Below are 25,097 nucleotides of genomic sequence, written 5' to 3' on the forward strand. Positions count from 1 at the left end.
AGCATCATTTGACCATCATCCCTGAAGTCTGAACATGTTCTGGTTGCAGGGGTCCACATATCCAACACCCCCGAATGGGAAAGGAAAACTGCAGTAGCTGTGTTACTGATGAGAAGCCTATGTACTAAGAACAACCCAGAATGAGTCCCCTAGAACTCCCTTCCTGAAGCAGGAACTTTTTTCTATATGGCAGGATCAGGTGCCCGGAAAAAGGACTTTGGATCTGTTCTCACGAGAGAACACAGTGCGGCCAGATGCAAGAAGGCTGTTCCACAACGCCGGGTGGCAGAGAGGGGCAGGGAGAGGAAGTTCAAAAAAGCCAGCCGCAGTTACAGAAGTAGAAAGAAGAAACCAGGAAGCAGAATTTTGCTGAATGTTACGTAAGGAGGCATAGGGAGAGAAAACGGGAAAGACAGTGGACAACGAACTTGAGTCAGAGGACGGTTTCCACTTGGCAGTCGCGTGACCTTGGAGAAGTCACTCACCCCCCCTGAGGTTCCCTGTTTGGAAGACGTGGGTGGGGAGACTATCACAGGGCTCTTAAGAGAACTGAATGGGATGACCCAAGTCAGAGGTTTTAGCGCAAAACTGGTTCTCAAGTTCTTTATTTCCTACCAAATCCTGGGTGATGGGAGCTACCTGTGCCTCTGGCAGCTCCATCCCTAGAGGTGTCTAAACATAGCTTATGAACCATTTTAAGTACCTAGCACAGTGCCTGGCATACAGCAGACACATAATAAATGCTTGCTAAATCTGTTTTTTTTTCCTCCCACCCCCTTGTGGGATGCTACAAGGAATACAGGGAAAATAAGCCTGAGACAGAACTTACTAGAAGCCCTGGAACACTCTAAAAGCCCGTCTGCTCATTTCCCCAGACTGAATCAGCAGCCTGTTCCAGTAATAATTGTCTACTTTAGAGTTCTTTTTTAATGTCTAATTGATCTCCCCAGTGTCAGTGCACATTCACCACAAGATTAATCTTCCACATCCTCCTCTTTCATTACATCACTTCCCAGTGCAAAACCTTTCAATTCCACTGAATGCAGGCTAAAGTCTAACTCCACACTCAAAGACCATATGGTCCCTGTCTCGTTTTTTAATTCTTCTTTCCTACAAAACCCTTAATTGTGCACCTGCTAGGGTCTAGGTTTTTAATTCTCCCAGGAATGAGACAGTCTGAGATTTCTGCACAGGAAGTTGGACTGTTTGCCGTCTGGGGCCCCTTGCAGATGGTAATATACCACAGTGGCTAGGAGCCTGGGCTCAGGGGTTAGGATGCTGGGTCTAAATCCTAACTCCTCTCTCAGTAGATGTTTTCCTTGAGCAAGTCACAGTTGCCTCTGTGCCTCAGTCTCCTCATCTGCAGGCTCCTCCTCTGGTTGCTGTGAAGACTAAATGAGATGGTACAAGTAAAGTATCTACAACACTCAAAATCTGTTAGCCGTCTTCACTAATACCACTAAGAAGCTCTGCAGATCTGCTCACACTCCCAGAACCCATGCTGTATTCTCCTGGCCCTGACTTCGAGTATTCTACCCACTTTGCTCATGTTGCCCACCCCCCTCTCTCGGCTACCACCGAAGACTCATCCATCTTTTAAGGCAAATCAAATCCCACTCCCCTAGGTGGCCTTTCTAAACCACCTTTGCTTGTGATGAACTCTTAATTCTCTGAGTTTCTGTAGCACTTCTGACTACTTTGGGGTCGTTTATTAGTTAATGAGATAACTGTTTTTTGAACAACTACTTACAGACACTTTTTGGAGTCTGTGAATCCAAATGAGGCAAAACTGGTCTCAACCTAAGGAGAAGTTAGGGCCACCGTACCCGACACCGAGCCACGTGTGCTTGGGGCCAGTCGGCTGACACAACATGATTTTCCTCATGTCCAGCTCATGTTGTGACAGGAACCATCAGGGAAACTCCACAAAGCAGGAGCGCGTGAGCTAGTGGTCAAGGAGGGTAACATTTCCACAGACATTCCAGGAAGAGAAAATGGAGACAAGACAAAACAAGATGTGGCTCAAGAACTGAGACCATGTTGGTTTAACTGTAGGACACACAGAAGGGAGTAGGGAGAGGAGGCTGGGCGAGTTCACTGAGGTCGCTGTGGACCAGGCTTTAATGTCTAAGAAACCAGGACTTTATTCAGGAGGTGCCGGAGAGCTATCGGGGGTTGTACGGAGAAAGTCACAGGTCAGGGAGACAGGTCAGCAGTCTTTGGCAACCACCCTGTATGGGCTAACCAGAGTCTGACCGGGGCTGGTGGGCAGGGAGAGGATGGAGGATGTGAGGGGGAGAGATGGATGACAATGGCCTGGCAAGAAGGCACACTGGCAGAGGAGCCTGCGGTGCTGGGGAGGAGTCGTGAAGGAAAGCTGACCACCTGCCAGATGGAAAGACACTGAATTTTATTTTAGACATCCTGCATCTGGGACCCAAGGAGAAGAATCCAGACCAAGATGGGAAGCAAGCAGTCTGACAAGTGGTACTGGAGCTTAGAGACTCAGGCTCCATGGAGCTACATTTTGTTGAGCTATAGATGTAGATAAAAATCACTGAGGGACAGTCCATAGGAGACAAGGAGAGTACAGTGCCAGGCCCTTGTTCCAATGTGTTAATAAGAAAGGAAAGAGGGTGAAAAGCAGACCCTTGGGAGCACCCCGTTCGGTGAGTGGAAGCAACAGCAAGCACAGAGCAGTGGAAACTGGGTGGAGGTGTCAGTCATCTGCATCTGTGAAGTGTCTGCAGGCTATAGAGCTGTTCTCCACGCACCAGCCCATTCACTCTTCCAACAGCCCAGTGAGGTGGGCAGGGTTGGTGTTATCATCCCCATTTTAAGGATGGGGGAAGTGAAGGCTCCAAGGCAACTTGCCCAACATCTCCCGGTCGGTTAGTAACAGCCAGCACCACAGTCTGATCTGCACAAATCTGTCACCAAGACCGACACATTTCACTGTATACACCCAGATGGCCCATCATGGCCAAGGTTAACAAAAGACTCAGTGTGAACGTCAATAACTGGCAAGGCTGGGAAGAGGAAACAGACAAGGATGGGCTCTGCTCTGAGATGGGAGCGGCTGCTGATGAGGATGTCAATTAGTAGGAGTAGATGGGACAGATGCCGATGACTCACCAGATGTCAGTGACAGCAAAAAAAAAAGAGGCAGATCTGAGTCTGGAAAATGGCCAAGGCTGTCCATCCCTGACCCAGCCTCGCTTCCAACTTAATGACATCATTAGGTTGGACACCTCCCAAGAAATCTGTAGAGGAGGAAGGTTTCTAACCCCTGCCACAGACACGGCCAGACAAAAAGGGCCCAAACATGACAGAGATGAAGAGGAAACAGGAGGTGCTAACCCAGCTGGATTTCAGCAGTGCGGTGGGGAGCAAGCTTTTGATTTCAGGGGACCAGCAGCCCATCTCTGCCCCGTGTGCAAGGACAAAAAGGAATCCACACCTCTGGATGCCCTGTTCCTGGGAAGCTGTGGCTGCACCATGAGCCCTGGCCTCCAGAGGCCTCCTGAAGGAGGTGATGTCCCCAGTGGCTCAGACCCTTCCTCCTTTATGGAGCTGGAAAAGGGTGAGAACTTTTCAAAAGGTGCTTTCCTAAGAAACTAAGGGGAAAGCAGAACAAAACAAGCCCCAAGAAAATACAGAAGGAAAGTAATGGATGAGTTCACATAACACAGAGGTAACTAACACCTGGCCAAAGCTGGGCTTGATTGGCCAACCTCATTGGGCACCTGAACAATCCCACTGACTTTTCTATAACGTTGTCTAGGGAACTGGGAGGTTCACCTTTTTCTATTTCTTGACCTGGGCCCAAGCAGGAGAAGCAGACACTGGGTTTTGTTTTGTTTTTTTCCATTTTTGGAAGCAGGTACCCTTAACAAGTAATCTTCAGGGCTAACCTTGCAAGTGAGCCTATTGTGAACCCAGGGCCCTTGTCCCACAAACGTCCTTCCCACTTTGCCTCCGTCCTTAGGAACTGATGCTCTGAATTCCTTTCAAAAAGGAGAATATCGCTTTTAATGTAAATATAGAGCTTAAAATAAAATGTACCCAGTAAGCCACATGCTCATTCATTCATTCATCAGCATGTGTTGGGCACCTACTCTGAACTTGGCCTGTGCTCTGTGCTGAAGAAACGCTCAAGAACTCACATCTCAGTGAGAAGACCTTATTATAATTAGTATCAACTGGTGGACAAAGCGATCCAGAACAAAAGCAAAGATGAGCAGACACGACCATTTAAGGCAGAGACAGGCTCTGGGGGAGCACAGGAGGGGCCTGGAGGAATGCTGAGTTTGGCAGGTAGAGGCAGCATTGGCTGAGAATCTTCCAGAAAGTGCACGAGACTGGCACCAAGACCTCACCTGCTTTGACGGAGCTGGCCAGCTAATTTGTCATCTGATTGGGGCTGGAGCTCTTTACCCTCCACTGCGCCACAGAGTTTGGAGGGTGAGCTGAACGGTTGTCTAAGTGTATGCGGGTGCAGCAGAAAGAACTCTGTGGCTAATTAAGTCTCTTCTCCAGGCGAAATAATCTTAAAATATGGTATCTATTGAGGCCCCAAAATATGAAGTGCATGCCAGGCAGAGACAGGCTCTGGGGGAGCACAGGAGGGGCCTGGAGGAATGCTGAGTTTGGCAGGTAGAGGCAGCATTGGCTGAGAATCTTCCAGAAAGTGCACGAGACTGGCACCAAGACCTCACCTGCTTTGACGGAGCTGGCCAGCTAATTTGTCATCTGATTGGGGCTGGAGCTCTTTACCCTCCACTGCGCCACAGAGTTTGGAGGGTGAGCTGAACGGTTGTCTAAGTGTATGCGGGTGCAGCAGAAAGAACTCTGTGGCTAATTAAGTCTCTTCTCCAGGCGAAATAATCTTAAAATATGGTATCTATTGAGGCCCCAAAATATGAAGTGAAACTTCCCCAGAGTGAGATATGTGTGGCCCAGGGCCAAACGTCTCCAGGCAAGTTGCTAAAAGTTTATTAGTGAGAAACAAGCAGGACATTGGTGTCTCCCCAGAAATGAGGTCAAAAGAGAAAGCACCTGGTTCTTTGCAACCCAATCCTGGGGCCAGCTAGCAGGGCTGTCACCATGCTCAGGGGCTGCCATTTAAACTTTTTAAAATTGACTCTGAACTAATCAGCAACTTAATTTGATCCATAAAGATCATGATGCAGTTTTAAGATCTCAGGACTCCCTTGGTGGGACTCTGGCCCACCCCACTGAGATGGCATCTGATGACCTTTCAGGAAAGGAATATGGATTTTGCCATGCTCTCAGAGGAGCTAGAAGTTATTTGTCTGTCGCCACCAAAAAGAAAAAAAAAGAACAAACACCCAAAACTAACGAAACAAAAACCCCCAAACCTCTGTGGCTCGGGGTAAGTGCAAAAATGGACAGACCTATGGCACAGAAGAGACAAGCCTGGCAAGGCGAAGGACACACAGAGACGACCAGGCCCGTCAGTGACTGATGCTCAGCCCTGGGTGAGGTCTGACTGCCCCGGCCTCCCCTCCTCCCTCACTGACCATCCTGGTTGCTCCTACTTCTCTGAAGGCCTGTTTCCTCAGTGGCTCCCCTTCCCCTCCTGTCTCCTAAAGGTGGGCATCCCTGAGACAACCCTGTCTCCCGCCTGCTCCCCGGCACACTCTCCTTCCGAAAACCCGTGGGCTCAGGTTTCCAGCCCCCCACCACCTCTCCCTGCTGTGGTTCCAACGTTCTTCCTGCCCCACAGGAACCACAGAGCCTTGCAAGCCTGGGCAGGAGGCTGCCTCATGGACCCTCTTGTGCTTTGGGCCCAGCGTTGGTGTCACCGTGGCCCCCTTTCTTTGCCACTGGGCTCCCCGGCACCGGGAGAGCCTTGGCCTGCTTTGGAGCCCAGCCCCCATCATTCTAGACCCCTGATGGTCTGCTGTCGGCCCCTGGCCTCTCGGCGACACCGAACGTGCTTCGCTGGTTTCCTGGCTATTTGATTACTGGTCTTTGACAGGCACCAAATTCTGGTCCCGGCAATTCTGGTGAGTTCTCAGCATCCACTGAGGACAGGTCTCTGAACCACACGCCTGGGGCAGCAGGGGCAGCAGTAATAGAATAAGTCCTTCCCGTGATTTCAAAACCTGCCCTCTCCCCTCACCCTGCACCCGTCCTCCACAATCTCCCAGGGAGAGAGGAAGAAGTAGGGAGCTGGCAGGCAGCCCCACCTGGCCCATGGTGCCTCACTTACGAACTGGCCCCGCAGCTGGGTCGCAGCCTTCTGGAAATGCGGCATTATCCTCTTGCACACGCTGCACCCTAGTCACCAGCAGGAGAAAAACCAAACGGTTACAATTGGCCCTATGCTCCGCCCTCTCTCCCCTCAGGCCAACCTCCACCAACAAGCATTTATCCCACCTCCAGAAGCCAGGACTGCCCCAGGCTCTGGGAGCACATGGGGACAGAGGTAGAGGCCCCAGACCCCCAAGAGCTGACAAACTCGATGGCATAAACAGGACCCAGCCCAGCAGTGACTCAATAAACGCGGGACTGACAAGCAAATGTGACGCAGCTGGGGGAGGGCAAAGCACTGAATAATTTAGAGCTGAGGATGAGTTCAACGGGAATTCAGGGAGCCAGAGCAGGTGCCAGGAAAGCACCCCCTTTGTGCGCAACTAAAAGCCTCCCCTCGCTGCCCAGCCAGGGGCTGCAGATGAACCTGAATCAAATGCTATTAGGTGGAAAAATGTGCAACCATACATACAATGGCTTTGCGGATTTTCTGCCTCTTTTCCGTCATTAACAATGAATCACACCATGGCTAGAGGCAGCCGAGCGCTGGCCAGGATCAGACACGCAAGTTCTCATCCTCCCTCGACCTGCTGGATGGCCCCGACAGGTCACCTCTTTGGGCTGCTGCCCCTTCTGGCAAATGAGGCGTGTTGGACCAGATGGCCTCAGGCCCCTTCCAGCACTGACACTGGGGAACTCCGCGATGTCTTTGACTCCGCCCTCTCTGGTCCACCACGGTCACACTCCTCTCCTGGGTGGTGAAACCCCCAAATCTGGGGGGCTCAGGGCCAAGACAGCCAGGCCCCAACACCCACTACTACTTCAGAGAGACTCTGATTTAAACCCACCCCTTCCCTTCAACCAGAACAAGCCACACATAGGCACTGACCGCGCAGGACATGAGCCCCAGTTTCCTCAGACAGGAGGAATTCTGACACACAAGGCTGTTACTCTTTCTGACAGGCGCTCTGCTGCAAAACAGGCTCTGAGATGCTTCTGAAGGCCACAGACACCAAAGCTGCCTGGAACCCACGTCAGTCTGGATGTCATCTCGACAGGGCACAGTGGGGACAGGGCCACGCAGCGGCAGACTAACAAGCTCTAATCCACGTTTAGCTAATGCCTTGGCAGGCCGTGGGCAGAGTAACGCAGGTAGAGAGCTGCTCTCAGCCACTGGGCCAGATATAGACATTGGAGAACCGTGAGCAGGTCAAAACTCCCCGGAGACCACCTGAACCTCCCCAGCACCAAGTCTACTAGACAAGATGCAATGCAGGATATTTTGACATAAAACTCTCAAAATGCCCACAGCCCCCTCCTTGACGTTCCTGTCTGGCAAACAGATGGACACACACACACACACCAGAGCATTACACCTGGGCTTAAGTACATGCCGTTAGTTCAGGCTCAGACTCAAGGAGACACAGGAGCTGCTGTGAGGTCAGTCTGCAGCGCAATCCCACAGCATCTGCCCTCAGAAGACAAGAGGCACCTCTCCCCAGCAGCTGCCACCACAGCATGCTCCCCACAAGCACTGGAAGGGAGGAATATGGCACTTGTCAGGGGGCCTTGTTCCCTCTGCGGGGATTCGGAGAGGAGAATGGAAACAGAGACAGCAATGCCAGCTCCCCGGGGTGCCCAAGCTCCACCAGGTGGATGCCACGTGGTAGGGGTGGGAGGCCGCATGGCAGAGGCAGAGGAGGGAGGTCAGCTCTGGGGAGAATGAGACCCAGGTGTGCATCACCCCTTGACCACTGCTGCCTGTGTGACCCCGGGCTAGCAATGTAAGCGGTCTGAGCCTCAGCCTCCCCATCTGTAAGGTGGAGACAACACCTGCCCTGTAGGCTGAGGGTAGAGCCAGCACCTGGGAAGGCGGGCAGAACTAGGCACCAGCAGGGGGGCCTCTACCAGCACAAGGCCTGAGAGCCTGCCTCCCCGTCCATGGTGGGGTGACACTTCCACCGGGAATGGGGATGTCACTCCACTCCCCAGGAGAGAGGATGAAGGGGGCACACATGAAGCCCTTCACCCCCCCCTTTAGTCAGTGACTTGATGAGATGGGGGAAGTTGGACACCCACTGGGTCACATTCAGGAGTTTACTGCCTGTCCTCACAGGTGTGGCCTCTCTCCCCCAGCTCTGCCGGTCTATAGCCTGCAACAACATTATCCCCCGTGACTCCTAAACAAGTGTCGGTCAGCCAGCTGTCCCCATGGGTGGAGTACCAGGTGAAGAAGTTATTGAGGGGAAGAAGAGATGGAAGAGTAACAAGAAGCTCTGGGCCAAGCCAGTTGCCACTTGAGCTTTACCTAAAATAGAGCTTGTACTGTGATCCCTATTTGAGTTTATCTTTCAACTGATTCACTCGGGAGGAAGGGGAAGAGAGAAGACTAATTATCACTCTCAAACCCCAAAAGTTAGAGCACCAGCCCTTTTATCCTCTCATTAATTCACTCAACAAACATTCACTGAATAATCAGTAAGTCCTCGGGACCCAGATTTGTCACGACTAAAGGCTTCCACTGCCTTTAGGTTCCTTCATCCCAATCTTTGATCCTTTAGGATCAAAAAATCCTAAAGGACTTCCCAGTTAGGGAATTGGTGTTTCCTAGGAATAAGCTGAATTATGAGGCCATGACTGCTTGGTTGGACTAGTATAATAAAAGCACAAGCTTGTTTCATTAAAAACAACAGCAACAACACAATCTGGGGATACCTGGGACCCAGGAGCCCAGCCAGTCTGATCCCCCACAACTTAACAGCTCCGAGTTTTCTCCCTCCCTCTCCACTACTCATTGTTCTATGACAACTACAAGGAACCTAGCTTCTTCTGTCCCAGCTTTCTACCCTACAAAGATAATAAGCCTGCTTGCAGCTCTGCCTGCTGTGATGAGGAGGATGGTCTCCCTTCCAGACAGCCTGGGGAGTCGGGGTGAGGCAGGGGGAATGGCACACACACTTCGGAGCACACTGCTAATGAACCTTTCTCTGTGATTACCTACTGTCATTACGCTGAAACCTGCACGGTTATACCATGACCCTGCCTTGTGACACGTACTGTATACTGACATCACTGTTTTAGTCTCATTTAACCAATGTGTTGAGACCTGAAGGGTTCTAAGATAAACGAAGGGAGGCCCATCCTCAAGGGACTACGCAGGCAGGATAATTCCTGAAGCAATTCACAGCTGGGCAGGTAGTAAGATCCCTCCAAGGAGAAATAAAAAGGGGTGAAACCAACAAATGAATATTAATAGAGAGACTGACCCGGGGTTAAAGAGCAGACCGCCTGGGCAGAGCCGGCTCTAATAGGAAGTGGGACTCCAGGGCCTCTTTCCATGGGCAGGCACACTCCTGGGGCAGGGAGGGGTGGGGGGAGGCTAGGTGGGGGTCACCCAGCAATCAACATGGGCTGGGGAGAGGCTGTTGTCATAGTGAACAAGCCACAGGCCCAAGTCAGGCAGAACCCACAGAAGGGCATCCAGCCTGGGGAGGCATGGTCAGCAGGGTTGAGATGGGAGGAAACTGTGCTGGGAGAACTTCTCAGGAAGGGGGATTGGAGACAGGCTTTTAAGAGGAAACAGAACGCTGTGCCACAGCCTGTGGTACCCACTCGAGCCACAGACATGCCTGGGCACACCCACCTCCCATCACACTCAACCCCCCTCGCTCCGGCCTTCAGTCCTTTGGCTTCCTGAAGGCACATGTAGCTCACAGAGATACAGCTCTAAGGCCACACACAGGCTCTAATCCGAGGTTTTTCAGTCTGTTGGGGGTGGGGGGGAACCAGTTAGAATTCAGAGGTGGCCCAGGTGGGGGAATATCTGTGGCTTTGAGGACATACTGTCAACTACTCTACTCCACAGTTGTAGCTTGAAAGCAGCCACAGACAACATGCAAATGAACAGAGGTGGCTGTGTTCCAACAAAAATTAATTTACACAAAGGCAGCCAGCCCACAGGCCATGATTTGCTGACCGTTTATTAGAGGGTTACAAAGTAGTAGGAAAAACAATTACTGTTTAAATAAAACAATGAAAAAGAAAATATCAACGTGCTCTACATCTATCTGGTGGAGTGGATGGCAAGTAGTAAGGGTAAGTATGGTTTAGTGAAACTTTTCAGCTTACTTATATACACTTTATCTACCTATAGCACTGGGCTGCAATGTAAACTATGTTTAATACTACAAATACAGTCAAAAAGCCTGAAAGCCACTGCACTGATCCAACCCCTTCCCTCCCTTACAGAAATGGGAACTGAGGCACAGAGTGGTGGAGGACTTGACCAAGGTCACCCAGCCTGCTGGTGGCACAGCTCGAATTAGAACCCAGGTGTTCTGGTCGTCATCTCAACGATCCGATTGCTGTTCCCACGACCTCTTGCCTCATATAGAGACTGAATCCCAATAGTGGGCCCCCTTCTCCCTGGTCCTGATCCCTCGGCCCTCCCAGGCGGCTCTGCAGGAGCCAGAGCTGGACATGCAGCCGCCCCGAGGCCACACAGGCTCCGGGCGGTCAGCGGCAGCAGCCAAGGAGAGCGAGCCAGGGCCGAGGTACGGCTCCACCAGGCACACGGCTGCCAGCAAAGGGCTACAGGCCCGCAGGAGGCAGAGGGCGGGGAAGGCGGAGGGACCTGGAACAGAGAGACCCGTGTTGCCGCGGAAGCTAGTGAGGGAAAAACTGATGTGGACCGCAGGAGAGGCAGAGCCAGACGAGAAGGCAAAGACAAAGGAAAAGAGGGGCAGGCGGAGACCGCGTGAGCACCGCGATTGGGCGTTCTACGTGGAGGCCCGGGGCTAGTTCCCAGTCCCCCTCGCACCCCCAGCGGCCCCACCCAGGGTCTGGATGTCTGACTTGAACCCAAAGGAGAAAGTCACTCACAGGAAGCATAAAACATCATCAAGATCGGCTTCTCTTCCTTCTTCAGGAGCCGTCGGAAGTCCTGAGGCACAGAGAACACTGCAGGTTACAGACAACGCAGGAATGGAGACGACATTCCCGGGGAACCACGGTGGCGGGAGGAGTGCAGCGGGGGTTTGGAAATCCCACGGTCTGACTTGGGGGCTGGGGGTGCAGTGCAGAGTCCTGGCACGTCAGGGGCTGAAAGACCCTCAGAGACCATCTATTCTAGCCACCTCACATGTTACAGATGGGGAGCGCCCGAGGGGACAAATGGCTTTCCAAAGGCCACCTGGTGGGATGAAGTAGTCGGTACCAGGTTACCAGCGTTCCTTTCAGCTCCCACTGAACAATGAAGATGGCAAGGAGCTAACTGGGTCCCATGAGGCTGTCTCTTCTTATGCAATCTATAAAGTGGCTCTGTTGTGGTGGTGTTTGTATTCGTGGAGGCCCAACTTGGCCAGGTGCGGATCTGCTCATCACATGACACGGGGTTAACCCACCGCTATGCATCTTCCCCAGCCCGGCCCTACAGCCACCATCCAGGGCCCCAGGAGACCATGGTGCACACAGGAGCGTAAGGATGAGATGCGCCCCCATCCCCAGGAGGCTACAAGCTAAATGGATCATTTGTGTTTGTAAAACCCTTAGAACAGCGCCTGGCTCGTTATCAGACAATATATAACCATTTGTTAAATGACTATAATAAATGTAAAAAGACAAATGGTCACAACAGTGCTAATGGAGATACTTCAGTGTAAAGCAGGGTAGGAGACTTTTCTTCCAATCAGAGTCAATGATGTTTGGGAAAAAGCATATCTGTCAAGGACTGCGGAGTAGCACCATGACAGAGCATATGTTGATTAAAATAAGCTCCTCTAACCAGTTTCCATGGAAGAAAATTAGAGGTTTTTCTCTCTTGAATAATAAGGAAAATAAGAGGAAATTTCAAAATGCAGCTTTCTGGCAGCAACGAGGCATTAGGTAAATAGATGATGGTACATCCCGCACAATGGAATACGACTGCATCATTAAAAATGATGAAGAGGAATATTTAATGTCACAGTAAGATGTGCATGTTACATTAAGTAAGGGTGAAAAGCAAGTTACAAAACAGCATATAAAATGTGATGACACTTTTGTGAGTAACAATATTTATGTGTGCATTAAGCAGAAAGCCTGGAAGGCTACAGAAAATACTGGCAGTGGGTACCTCTCAATGGGGAGGGATGGGATGATTTTTTTTTTCTTTTAAGCTTAAGCCGAATTTTCTAAATTTTCAACAATGAACATATAGTACTTATAATTTTTCAGTTAGTTAAAAAAAGATCACAAATATTTTGTGGGAATTTAAAACACTGCATAACAAATTCTGAAAATGTTTACTCTTATTTACGTAACTAGTGGGTTAAGGCACTCATTTTAAGACAGAATTAGTAATGAAGATCTTTGACCCTGACTAGGGGTGGAGGATGCTTTGAAAATGATCTTCTGGAATCCCTGGAGCTAAAACCGGTAAAAGATCTGAAAAGAAAAGGTTTTTCTGAGCCTGTAGCAATTTGGTTTCACACCCTGAACAGTAACAATATCACATTACATTCATAGATGCTTAATTACCTTCAAATTAAGTGTGGAACTCTAAGCTTACAAATAGAAATCGGCAATTCAAACTTGAATTTGGAACTTGTTATTTTACGTGGGGATTCTATTAGCAGAAAAGCAGCAGCACACAGTATAACAAGAGGATTGCCTACAGGTGTGGAAAAAATATTTCTGCTTAATATTTCTAGTTACAGAAGAGTAATTTCAGGAGTTTCAGGACATGAACATTTTGGGGGAGGGAGGCGGCAGGCAATCACTTTCCAGAGAGGCTGAAAATACGTATTATCACAAAATCTACCTGGGAGAAACCATCAGTTTAGGCTGTTTGTCTTTTCTTGGCTATAGGCACAGGTGCCACCACCTCCTGACACCTACCCCTCCTCCTTTCCCCCAACTTGCCTATTAAAAAGGCTTCATCTTCAAGCTGAGGACACTGGCACTTTCTATCACAGAAACGTTGATGCCCATCCCCTAAATCGAATCACCCCTCAATTGAAAGGCCCACTTGGTTAGCCCACGATGATCACACATGATCTCTCCTGCAGAAAGTATAAATGGCATCATTTTCTTCTGAGCTAACAAGCATCAAGAGTCAATAATTTTAAATGAACAGGGGAGGCAGAGGAAGATAAAAGGCACATTTTGTTATCAAGAGAAAAACGAACATTCTCCTTCCACCTACAAAAAAGCACTGCTTGTCTCACAGGCCATTTGAAATATGACAAAGAAGTTCTTGCCCATCCTAATGTAAAGGCACAGCCAAGCAAGTAAGGCACACATGTGTGCATGATACAAACACAGGTACACATGGATAAAGAGGCACATGCAGGTCAGGCGGGGCAGGCTTTGAAAGGAGGAGGGTCAGGGTTGTATGGAGACTGTATATCAGAACCACCCTTCTGACCCCAGCCCCCCACATCAGCCAAATCCAGAAACAAGTAAATAACTTGTTCAGAGTTAACACAGTGACCCAGAATTGTGAAGACCTGACCCAAGTCTCTGGCAATCCAACCCAAACCTCACAGATTATTCTTAAAACAAAAACAAACAAAAAAACAAAACCCACTCTAAAATAAAACCCCCAAAACACAAAGGCAGTCCCAACAACTGAATTACCTAATGAGAAGAAAATATTTAAACAATATTCCTATAAGGAAAATCTAAACATGTTAAAATACATTATATAAGGCAGTGAAGAACAGGGGAAGGGCTCAGGCAGTCAGCCTGTAATCTCCTGTTAGTTCCATCACAGAGCTGGGAAGGGGAACCAAATGTTAGGGCCCTGGCCCAGCTCCCTTGGAGGTCCCAAAATACCCCCACTCCTCAGTTCCTTGGGCATCTCTCCTGGGAGACCCTGGTTAGGGGGGAAGCTTCCAGAGCTCATCAGAACTGATACGGAAAAATTACCTTTTCACTGTCAATGTGGACAACATCTTTGGCTCCAGGATCTTCTTCCCACAGTGGGGGGCCTTTTGGATCCTTCAGAAATGCTACTACAGACTGACGAAAAGAGAGAAGGGAAAACTCGTTTTAGCCAGGAAAAGAGGGAGGTGGGGGAATCAGGAACCTGCCCTATTCCCTACCTGGAGACCCAAGTGCCTGGAACGGGATGCATTGTGCCCTATGGGCAAACAACTGGGGGTGTGCCATACCATCACCCACTGACAGCTTACTAAGGGCCCTAAAAATGCACCCCACCAGGATTTTTCAGCCACATGACACCTAACTCTGGTCCAGTGACACCTAGCAGATGCTTCTTCATGGACAAGAAAGGAAATTTGAGACAATTAGTTGGCTTATTCAAAACAAAGGCACGTGCTTCTAATAAATCTCACCTCCTCCAGAAAGTCTCCCTGATTAATTTGAATAAAGGTCTTCAATCCTGTGCAAAGTAAGATACTTACACATCAGGCAGCCACTAAAACTGTCAATCGCATAAGCAAGTAATCACAGCTGCTTGTAACCGGCTTGGTATTTCATGATCTAAACTGGTTTGGGAGTGTGTTAAATCCTGATCATCCTGTGAGGCTCAGGTGGGAAGCCCCCGCAGAGTGCTCATCGCTGTGGCCCCCTGGTTGCTGGATTTCTCTCCTTAAAGACCCCCTTCGAGACGGACCAAGACCTTCAGGATAGAGGGCTTACTTAGCCTTTGTCATGTGGACAAGTGAGCAAATTCAAATCTCTGCTCCCCTCGGGCAGGACACACATGGAGCAGGAACGGGGGGCACACCCCTCTGCTCCCCTCCCCACTTGCCACAGTTCACTGATCCAGGACAGAAGCTGCATTCCCTTCCCTCTCAGACAGTCATGTGGGAAATGCTGCTCAAAGCCTGTGAGAGCCAGGAACAGGGAACGGAAACCAGCCGAGGCTCCATCCCTCCCACCCTGGAAGGGAGTTGCTGGCCGTCCATGTCAGCAGATGAGCCCTCAGTGTCCCCCAGTTTGATGCAAGATTCCATTACTTCTGCCCACTTTGACCAAGCTCCAGGGAGCAGATGAGGAACTGGGTGTGCTGGGGTGGAGGAGGGAGGGAGGTCTGCAGTGAGAAAGGAAACACCCCCGTAGTGAGCCTGTGCATGCAGCCCACCCACCGGTCACACACACAGGACCTGGGAGGGTTGGTTATTTCTGGAAATTCCTATTTGGAAAGAGCACTATGGGAGAGTGGGAGACAGCCAGGACTTCGCAGAATTTCATTCAGGTAATGCTCTGTCTGTCCAAACAGAGCTGTGAAATGCCTGCTGGCAAGAGAAGTGGGCCATTTCCACCAGGCAAAGGCAGATCGGCCTTCTCTCAGTCCCTAGTGAGAGCTTCACCATGACAATACCAGCCAAAGTAGAAGCAGCAGGGCTGTCCCGAAACCCATACTCACAGCCACGAGCCATGTAAGAAAGATGCTTATAGGTGCCCACCCGCCTGCTGTTCCAGAAGATCCAGTGCCAGTGCTCTCAATTTGGGGTACACAGTGGACTTTAGGAATCTGTGAAGCCCCAGACTCACAGGAAAACACTTCCTTCAATGTATGCATGTGCACTGTCTCTAGGGAGAAGGTCCATGGCTTTCAGGAGATTCTCAGTGGGATTAGGAACCCAAAATAGGTAGGACCTACTGCTCTGGGAGGCTCCTGTCCCATCCCAGCACGAGCTAAGTTAAAGGGCTACCACCCCCACCCCTGCCTCAGCATTAAGGAAAAAAGACGAATGTGGATGGAAAAAGGAAAAAAAATCACTTCTTTTAATGTAATAATTGAAACATTCATACTACCAATCTTTTGCTTTTCAGGTGATTATTCTTCTTTAATTGAAGTTGAATAATTCCATCCACAGGTTCTTAGCCTCCAAATCAGTCTAACCAACAAGACCTTGGGTAGAAAGGTCTGCAGGGAGGGGTAACTGGAACACTGCTGTCAGCTGTCCTATTCTGGGTGCTCTGAATCTCAGGGAAATTGCCCAACACCCTGCACCTTGGTCTGCATGGCTGGGAAACCACACCCACGGCCACAGGCCTTTGGAGAAGGTCACCCGAGGGCCCCCCGAATTTCACCTTCCAGGCATCTCTGGTCCTCACTCATATACAGTAAGGATTTTGCTGGACAGTCGGCTGACAAGCAAAAGGCCGCTTATATAGGAAGGCCCCCTCTTTGAGTTCTCCGCTCTTTACACTCCCACTTATCTGGCCTCTGGACTCTAGGGAGCCCGGCCTAGAGTGTGACCTGTGACCTGGCCCCCGCAGAACCGTATGGGGTGACAGCAACAACAGCCAGACCATGAGCCTGAGCCTGTGCACCCACCCTGCTGGGGGACTCCTTCATCTTTCTGGAGTTAGAGGATCAGGAGAAACCCTGAAAGGAAAACTGATCCGTGACCAAGGAGGGCTTTGTTCGTGGCTGCTCCCTGTAAGAAGCAGGAGCCATCAGGCAGTCACGGGGAGCTCCGCCATTGCCCCCCACCCTGGAGAACCCCAGGGACTCTACTCCAGTCCTTGATGGCCCCATGCGCTTCGGGGACCCTGGGACCAAGGATGCCCTCTCTCTGCCCAAGACCCTGACCCCGTACAATGCTCAGCCCACTTCTCCAGCTTCTTGATGCTGAAATCACAGGAGGGACAGGAGCAAGCAGGTCCCACACACCTGGTCTTTGTAAGGAGGTAGACAGAGGCCAGGAGTTGGCCTCCCACACCCAGGCAAGTCCAGACCACCCGGGCTCCTCTCCTGCTACTGCAGTTCTGAGCAGCTGCCGTTCTCTGCTCCACAAGCCCAGGACAGACTCCTCAGAGGGCCAGCTAAATATAAACTGAACACAACCTCCCAACACAAAACGAAAAGCCCCCACCCCCTCTCTCCATCAGCACCTCCCCCACCCCACCCAGTGAAGTCTGATTCCTGCGGAGCACGTGTTCCCTCCAAGGACTTCAGCTGACATCTTAACACAGAATAAGAGGGGTTAAGTAACTCTAGTTGGGAGAATTTTCTCTAAGTGGCTAAGTGGGTGTTAAGATGATGAGTAATCAGGCTGAGCCTGTGTAAGGTAAAAGCTGCAGCAACTTAAAAAAGAACAAGTGTTAGTGGATAAACAAGAAATGACCAGGGAGGTGGGGGGAGAGGGGCACAGCTGCACAGACAGATGGACAGACAGAAAAGAATGAAAGGAAACAGATGGAAAGAGAGAGACAATGAGAGAGGAGCCCAGGGTCTAACACAGTCTGAGAAGCAGGAGAGTCAGAGAGGGTGGGTTCAGCATATGCTGGAACAGAAGAAACACATGGCCCCAGCCAGGGAAGGGGGATGCTGCCGGGACCAGAGGCAAAAGAAGACCGATTTGAGGAAGGGAATGCACATGTTGAAGGAGGAGAATCCAAGGGCAGTGGAAGGACTCAGGGCTGGGGGAGCTGCTTTGTGATTAACAGGACAGCACCTGCAGGTCAGAGGATCTCCATATTTATTTTCACTGATGCGTTTCCATCTCCTTCTGAATTGCATTTGTAGCAGGGAACGATGTCATTGACATGGGCATCTCACCTGCAATGAGCTGCATCAGCCCCAAAGGTGCCGCCTTGCCCGGGTTCTACAACGCTGTGCTCACCTGGGCACAGCTGGCCCCCTCCAGCCTGTGGGCGGCCCCTGTGGACACCACTGCAGAGGTGAGGGAGGGCTCTGAAGCCACAGCGAAGGGAGACTCAGGCCTTTGCAGGGGAGGGCATGATGTCATACGTATCACTGGACAACTGCTGATAAGAGTCACAAACTGTCTACAAGGTCGGTTATCCCCACTCGTTTAACAGTTACAAACTTTTCCAGGTATTCTGCTGTTCTATGTTCTAGAGATGAGAATCCCTCAGGTCATTCGGAAGGGCATTTGTACACTCTGCTCTTCCTCCTCTGCTGAGAATGAGGGAGGGAAATTTACCTTAAATGTCACAGCTCGGTTATATTCAGTATGAAACGCACCATCCCTGTCAAATGAGGAGAAAAACGTGTTAACTCTAGAATGGTTGTGAAGATACTTACCTTTGGTTTCCTGCAGCATCTTAATAAGATTCAGTTATTGAACACAGGTCAAGTTTTTTTTTTAAGAAATAATTTAATTGCAAACACAGAAAAAAAACCATTCTGAAATAAAATTAATCTCACTAAAAATCGTGGTTTGCTGAGAATACCAAAGAAAGCTTTCAGCATTTACTTGGAAATTGGAAATGCCCACATGTACTTACTGATAATGGAATAATTCGACCTTTTTGTCCTTTGCGCTTAGGTCAACTTTCATCTTCTTGCACAATTTTCTACTCTCTGCGTCACTGAAAGACACAAATGTCAGGAAAAAGACACATGTTACCTGAGGCCCTCACGAAGGTGCTAATGGAGTAAAATTTGCTGGTGGCCCAAGAATAAGGCAGGTAGCTTGGAATTCTCAGTAGCAAGTGAGGCCCTCACTACGCATGGGTTCTCAGAGAACAGGAGGAAGTAGAGAAACCAACAGGATCTGGACTGATTTGGAAAGACAAGGGCAAGCAGATGGGGAGGACACATCACTACTTGTAAGGGGCAACGTGATGGATCAGACAAAGGAAGTGCCCCCAAAGCTTAGAAGGCAGATGGCCCATTCTAAGAAGGAAAATAAGCTCAGGATAGTGGTTCCCAGTCCTGGCTGCTCATTAGAATCACCTGGGGAAGTTTTTAAGCATATTGATTCCCTGACCCTCCTGCAGATCACGATTTCAGAAGCTCTACCTGCAGCCCCAGCAAGTTTTTGTTTTTAAACTTCCGATGTGTAGCATATGCCACCTGCTATATACCATCAAACCAGAGTAGGAGGGAAATGTTCTGTGATGTTGAAGGAGTTATGAAATCTGACCAGGTATTGACAAAAGCCGAAAAGAGAAAGGGGAAAGGTTTGATGAAGTGCTAACGTCTGCAATATCACACTCCTGCAACTCTTCTCCTAAGAAGAGTCTGCCGGGCGCCATTCACTGTTTACCGAGTGCTCAAGCACGACCTCCTCTAATCTTGGCTCCCTTTCCGTTAGACCATGGATCTCAAGATGTGGTCCCTAGACCAGCAGCATCACCACCACCCAGGAACCTGTCAGAAGTGCAAATTCTCAGCCCCATCCCACACCTGCTCAGTCCAAACTCCTGGCGGGTCCTCGAGCGACTGTGTTTTAAGGAGCCTCCCAGGTGATTCTGACACCCGGCCCTGCTCTGCCCTGCTCTTCCTCCTCTCCCCGACATCTCTGCCCTCTCCACGAGGTTCGGTTTCCCCTGTGCCCTAGGCCGGCGCCCCCAGAAACCTCACCTGCTCTCACAGCCTCCCCACCACCTCACCACATTCAGCCAGGTCTGCCCAACAGCCAGTCAGAGGCAGCCAGCTACCGAGCCCGCAGGGCCCTGCTCCTCACTGCAGGGCCCTTCCCCACATCTCAATGGGCTCGGCGAGGGCATCTCCGCCCACACCCGCCACCACTGGTCCCCAGTGACTACACCGCATGAGGAACCCTGCTCTGCCAGGGACGACAGCCACCTGAGGGAAGTCCTGTCGGCTCCCACCTGTTTATCTACCTCAGCACCTTCGACAGCCACCAGCTTCACACAGCTGAGCACCAGCCCCAGAGCAGATGGACTAATCACACCATTCGGCTCAATTCTAAAAGCCACACTCATAGATGGACAAGCAAAATTATGGGACCTCATTTTAAGTGTAAATGTGCAATTTGCAGTTCAAGAAGCGTGTCTTGAGGGACAGGTGTGTGGGTAGGAGAGGGAGAGTGTCAGGCACTGCCAGGGCCCCCCCAGCCCAGCCCAGGCCCAGAGCCTTCCCTCCCTGCATAGCCCTACCTGTGGTGGCCATCACTGCAGCCGCTGCAGCTTCCAGCACCCCCCATCGGCACCCCCAGCAAACAGGGGACTAAAGAAACACACGAAGAACTTAGGAAGGAAAGTCTGTGGCCTCTCGCTCAGGCTGGAAAGGGTCTTCTGAGACAGGGAGTCCAGAGAGAAGGGATAAGCTGGGTTGCGGAGGGGACCCAGAAGGGCAGAGAGCGTGCATCAGGAGGCCCTATGAGGGCAGCCCACGCAGCCAGTGGCTGAACTCTTACCCCACCCAAATGTGACAACAAATAGTGGCTGCAGCAGGAACCAGGTCCAGGTGCCCATGGCCTCCCTCGCCCCATGCTGGCATCCAGCGGGGGCACCCAGACTGCAAGGCAGCCCCATGCTGGCTCTCTCCTCCATTGAGCCTGGCTGGCAGCCTCTGCCTATGACTTTACAAAGCAGAGAGAGGGGCGATGGGGCCCATCATTGCAACCCCAATCCCTGCCGGCTGTGCGGGAACCCACTCCATGGAAAAGTCTCACTATCCTGGTGAGCCCAGGCCAGGCTTAGGAGCAACATTCCAAAGAGCGTGGGTGAAGCTGGAGGGGCACGGAGGTTCCCCGAGAGCACATCCAGCCCAGCCCACAGCCTATGGCCTCCACGGCTGTCCAGTGACCACAGCTCTGTCTCTGCCACAGGATTCCTTGTGGCAGACTCTGTGCAACCCTCTCCCCTCCTTAAGTTATAGGACACTCCCCGAGGATTCTCTCCTCTTCCCTGCCCCCTACACACACACACACACACACACACACACACACACACACACACATGTTATACATTCACAACCAGATAATGTACACAGGTAGCCACTTTCCCCAGTCCACTTTATTTATACATCTTACTTGCCTGGCACCTGCAGGCATTTAAATTTGTCTATCATACCCTGTACTCTCATCTCCCTGTCCTGCAGTGTCCAGTATCTTGGGCCAGTCTGATGCTGATTGCCGTGTCAGAGACATTTCTTTGTTGTATACACAGAGCATTGCCAACTCTCTTTCTCTCTTTTATTATTGAGATAATAATAAACACATAACATTGTGTTTGTTTATGGTGAACATGTCAATTTACATTTATATATTGCCATATGATTACCACATTCTCAGAGGGGTAGGTGGGGAGCCAGCTTTCCGTCCTCTCTGAGCATCTCTGGCACAGACCCCAGAGCCTCAGCCCCCCCTCATCCAGCATTGTCACACGCCCTTCCCCGCTGTCTCCACACCTGACCAGCATGTCCACTGTCACCCCCATCAGAAAGGTTTGCTCCACCAAGCTGAGGGCTTTGTTTTGTTCATAGCTGGTTCCCCAGGGTTACAACAGCTGCCGGCACATAGCAGGCGCTCTATAAATAGCCTGAGTGAGTGAGTGAATGATGCCGGCTGTTGCGCTGGGATGAGGCGCTCACTGCTGCCTCTCTGGGCTCTGCCTATTGAGCTCCAGGAATCCTGCCAGGTGAAAATTCCTGACAGTGCGCTCTCAGATTGGCTCCCCTCCCTCCTACGATTCTGTCTCTGTGCTGCCGCCCTTCCCTAGCCAGTGACTGAAGCTCTGGGGGGAAAAGACAAAGGCAGTGAGCAGGAAAATGAGCTGCTCTGCCGGTGATGGAGAGGGAGGGGACAACCACAGTGAGTGGACTGGCCATGCAGAGGCCCTCGTCTGCCACCCCCCTGACTGTCCTGCAGGAACCAGCCTTCTCTGCTGGGGAGGCTGGAGCCTCAACACACTCTGCCCGTTTACTCACCCATGACCTGCTACGTCCCCTCCTCCCCTGACTCCCTGGGCTCTCCTCCACAGAGAATGTGAAAGAAGGTCACCGAGGCCTTTTCACACTTCCCTCCCCATCCCTGGCCCAGACAGACACATACACATGGGCGTTTTCATTTGACTTTGTTGTGGGTTGATGGCCAGCAGTGCAGAGTGGCTGCAGGTACGTGGTGCTGTGTTTACTAGATCTGCATGTGCAGTGACGATCATTCAAGAGACTGGCTACTCACACTCCTGGGAGTCAGACCCAGGGATGAAAGGTGGGGGGTGAGAGTAGGAAGAAAGAGAAGAAATAAGGTGCTGGAGGCTCGGGAAGGGGAGGTACTCGACTTTGAGAAGTTGCAGCCTAAATATCAAACCCTCCCTGGAGTCACTGTCAACTGGAGTGACTGATGGCTTCTAGATCTGGCTCTGCCGCTAGCCAGCCTGTGACCTCTGGCAGGGCCCTTGGTTTCCCGAGCTGCAAAATGTGGGAGTTGTCCATATGAGCTGGATGGAGCTTTCTATTCCCCTACAGGGTCAAGTATTACTAAAGCATCAAGGCAGGCTGCCTGTATCCTGATGGATGGACCAGGAGCCAGAAGCCAGGACAGATGGTGGAGACTCAAAAAGATCTGAACCTCCATCTTCTCTCTCCTAGCCCACCAACCAGATCCTCGCTTGGCCAGGCGACATTCCTTACATCCACACAAACCCTGGGCCTCCTCCGGCAGTGGGTAAAAAGCAGACTACACTGAGGACCAGAGGCGAGGCCCCCAGCCTGTCTTGGACGCTGTGAGCCTTGGCCAACTCAGCCTTCCTGGGGTCCCTTTCCCCATCAAAGAAGGGGTAAATCCCTTTCTTCCATCTGCTCGGGTCTAACACGGGATTCTGAGTGGATGGACCTGTGACCCCAGAGGGTGGGTAGCAGAGGAGAGGTGGGACGTGCCCCCACTTCAGAGACATGAAGAAAATGCAAGATAAGGAGAGCGAGTGAGCAAAACAACACCGTCAGCATGCCTGCAAGGTGTCCCATGCAGAGGACAATGTGGAAGGAGGTAGCTGGAGGACAAAGGCAGGAGACAGAGAACAGCCTAGAACAGCTGGGTCTTCAACTTGCCCAGACCTGGGTGGCTGGTCACTAGCCCTGATGACGAAGGGACTCCCACAACAGGAGTCTGGCTGTCCTCCTTGGCGCCAACCTCAAGAAGGCACATGATCAAGCATGAATTATGTAGCAGGGTTCATGAAAGTGATGGGAATACGAGAAAGAAGAGCGTGCCTTCTCATCCTCCACCTGCCTCCCTGGCCCAGCAGTTCTAGGGGGGACACGTCAACCCCACGAGGGCAAAGCAGCGTGCCACAAGGTGTCTGAAGCCACGACACAAAACATGGCGCCTCTTTTGGAAGCCTGCTTTATCCCATGGTAATTTCAACATGCTTACATGTAAAGGAGCAAATGCTAAGTTCGAATAATTTTTCCAAGAAAACATGGGCTTCAAAATATGTTATGCCTGCCCTGGCAGGCCCCACATCTTGGATCTGGGAAGCCAGCACGGCTCCAGGGGAAAGAGAGCAGATGGGAGAATGGGAGCAGGCGGTAAGGTAATGACCTTAAACCCTCAGGAAAAGAAGGCAGCAGGCGCCCCATCGGGCAGCCTCAGCCCCGTGAGAACCAGCCCCAGGAATTAGCACCCCGGGCACGGCTCCTGCCTGCTGGCTCCAGCTCCGCTGCCCAGAAAGCAGCCCTCCGTGCCAAGGCCGAGCCCCGATGCCAGGCTGCAGGGCACGTGGGGAATACCAACTCCCTCACACTCAACCCACTTAAGAGCTGGACAACTACCTTCAGCCAACCCGAGCATGGCTGCTGAGATCTGAGCCAGGAGGTGGAGTGAGGGGAAGGGAGAGCTGACAAATCCCTGGATGGAAGCCAGGAACCCTACAGACACTTTAGAGCAACAGGTCACGGGGCCCGGGGCCCAGCGGAGAGGGGGGTGTGTGCCTGCCGGCACGCAGGCAGGAGCAGGGAGGAAAGCGCCAGAAAAGCAAGAAAAAGAGAAGAAATATCCACACACAGAAGAGAGGAGGAAAAAGACCGAAAGAATGGGGGAGGCAGGGACCCGAGAAGGGAAGGAGCAACAGAAACTATCAAGGGAGAGGGAACAAAGTGGGGAGAGAGGAGAGATGCTGAGAGGGAGGGACCGGAGAGACGTACGAGGCAGACCCCCAGGGTGCGGAGAGACATGAAGACTGGAAGACACACCCTCCCACACATTTACATGAACACAAGGGCCTGTATACACATGCATACACACGAGCATGTATGTGTACACATGTATGAGCCTGGCAGCTTCTGGAACGCTCTGAACCAGGCTATGCAGGGATGAGAGCAACTTGGAAGATTCAACTCCATATTTCACACAAGAGCAAACTGAAGCCCAGAGAGGGGCAGTGACTTGCCAAAGGTCCCACAGCTATTTGCTGTCAGAGCCTGGACTCAGAGCCAGGCCTCCCGACCTGCAGTCCTACAAGTTCCACAGCACCCCATAGTTCTTAAGGGCCAAAGCAAAACACGCTGTGCACTGGGGCTGACTCTCACACCCAAGAAACTGAAAAGTTTCTTCAGGAGCATCCGCACAATGACCAAGGGGTCCTCACCCTGGAAAAGCTCTTGAAGACAAACACACCATTTCCCTCCCCCCAGCTTCTTGGAATGTCCTGACAATCTGGCCCGGATGAAAAACAACAAGAGTAGAAGGGGATCTCACATTAAATTCTCTTCTGCAAAGATCTTCAACACGGACCCGGTAAGAAGGCAGAATATGTATCAGTGTTCCATTTCACAGATGAGGAAACAGACTCAGGGTAACCGACCTGTCCAGGGTCATGGGGCTAGTAAGTAGTGGAGCTGACCCCTCAACCGGGGCCTGCGTCATTACTGCACACGCCTCTACAGACGCCTCACCCCGGAGCACTGTCTTCTCTCCCCCTAGGATGCCCTCTGCAGCCCTCACCTGCCTTTTTTTTTTTTTTTTTTTTTTTTGCAGTACGCGGGCCTCTCACTGCTGTGGCATCTCCCGTTGCGGGGCACCGGCTCCAGACATGCAGGCTCAGGAGTTGTGGCTCATGGGCCCAGTTGCTCCACGGCATGTGGGATCTTCCCAGACCAGGGCTCGAACTCGTGTCCCCTGCATTGGCAGGCAGATTCTCAA

The 25,097-nt window shown here is 51.3% G+C and overlaps 1 protein-coding gene across 1 annotated transcript in view; it reads right to left on the reverse strand.

The window, feature by feature from the left end:
- Positions 1 to 25,097, reverse strand: part of PDIA5 (protein disulfide isomerase family A member 5) — a 91,349-nt gene that overhangs the window by 39,377 nt on the left and 26,875 nt on the right. Inside the window, exons 4-8 of the mRNA XM_007109053.4 lie at positions 18,490 to 18,573; positions 18,186 to 18,231; positions 14,188 to 14,280; positions 11,161 to 11,221; positions 6,239 to 6,306 (exon numbers count right to left, since the gene is read on the reverse strand). Coding sequence (XP_007109115.2) covers positions 6,239 to 6,306; positions 11,161 to 11,221; positions 14,188 to 14,280; positions 18,186 to 18,231; positions 18,490 to 18,573 — 352 coding nt within the window. The remainder of the gene's footprint in view (positions 1 to 6,238; positions 6,307 to 11,160; positions 11,222 to 14,187; positions 14,281 to 18,185; positions 18,232 to 18,489; positions 18,574 to 25,097) is intronic.

The sequence above is a fragment of the Physeter macrocephalus genome, chromosome 1 (assembly GCF_002837175.3).
Source record: "Physeter macrocephalus isolate SW-GA chromosome 1, ASM283717v5, whole genome shotgun sequence".
Taxonomy (NCBI): Eukaryota; Metazoa; Chordata; class Mammalia; order Artiodactyla; family Physeteridae; genus Physeter; species Physeter macrocephalus.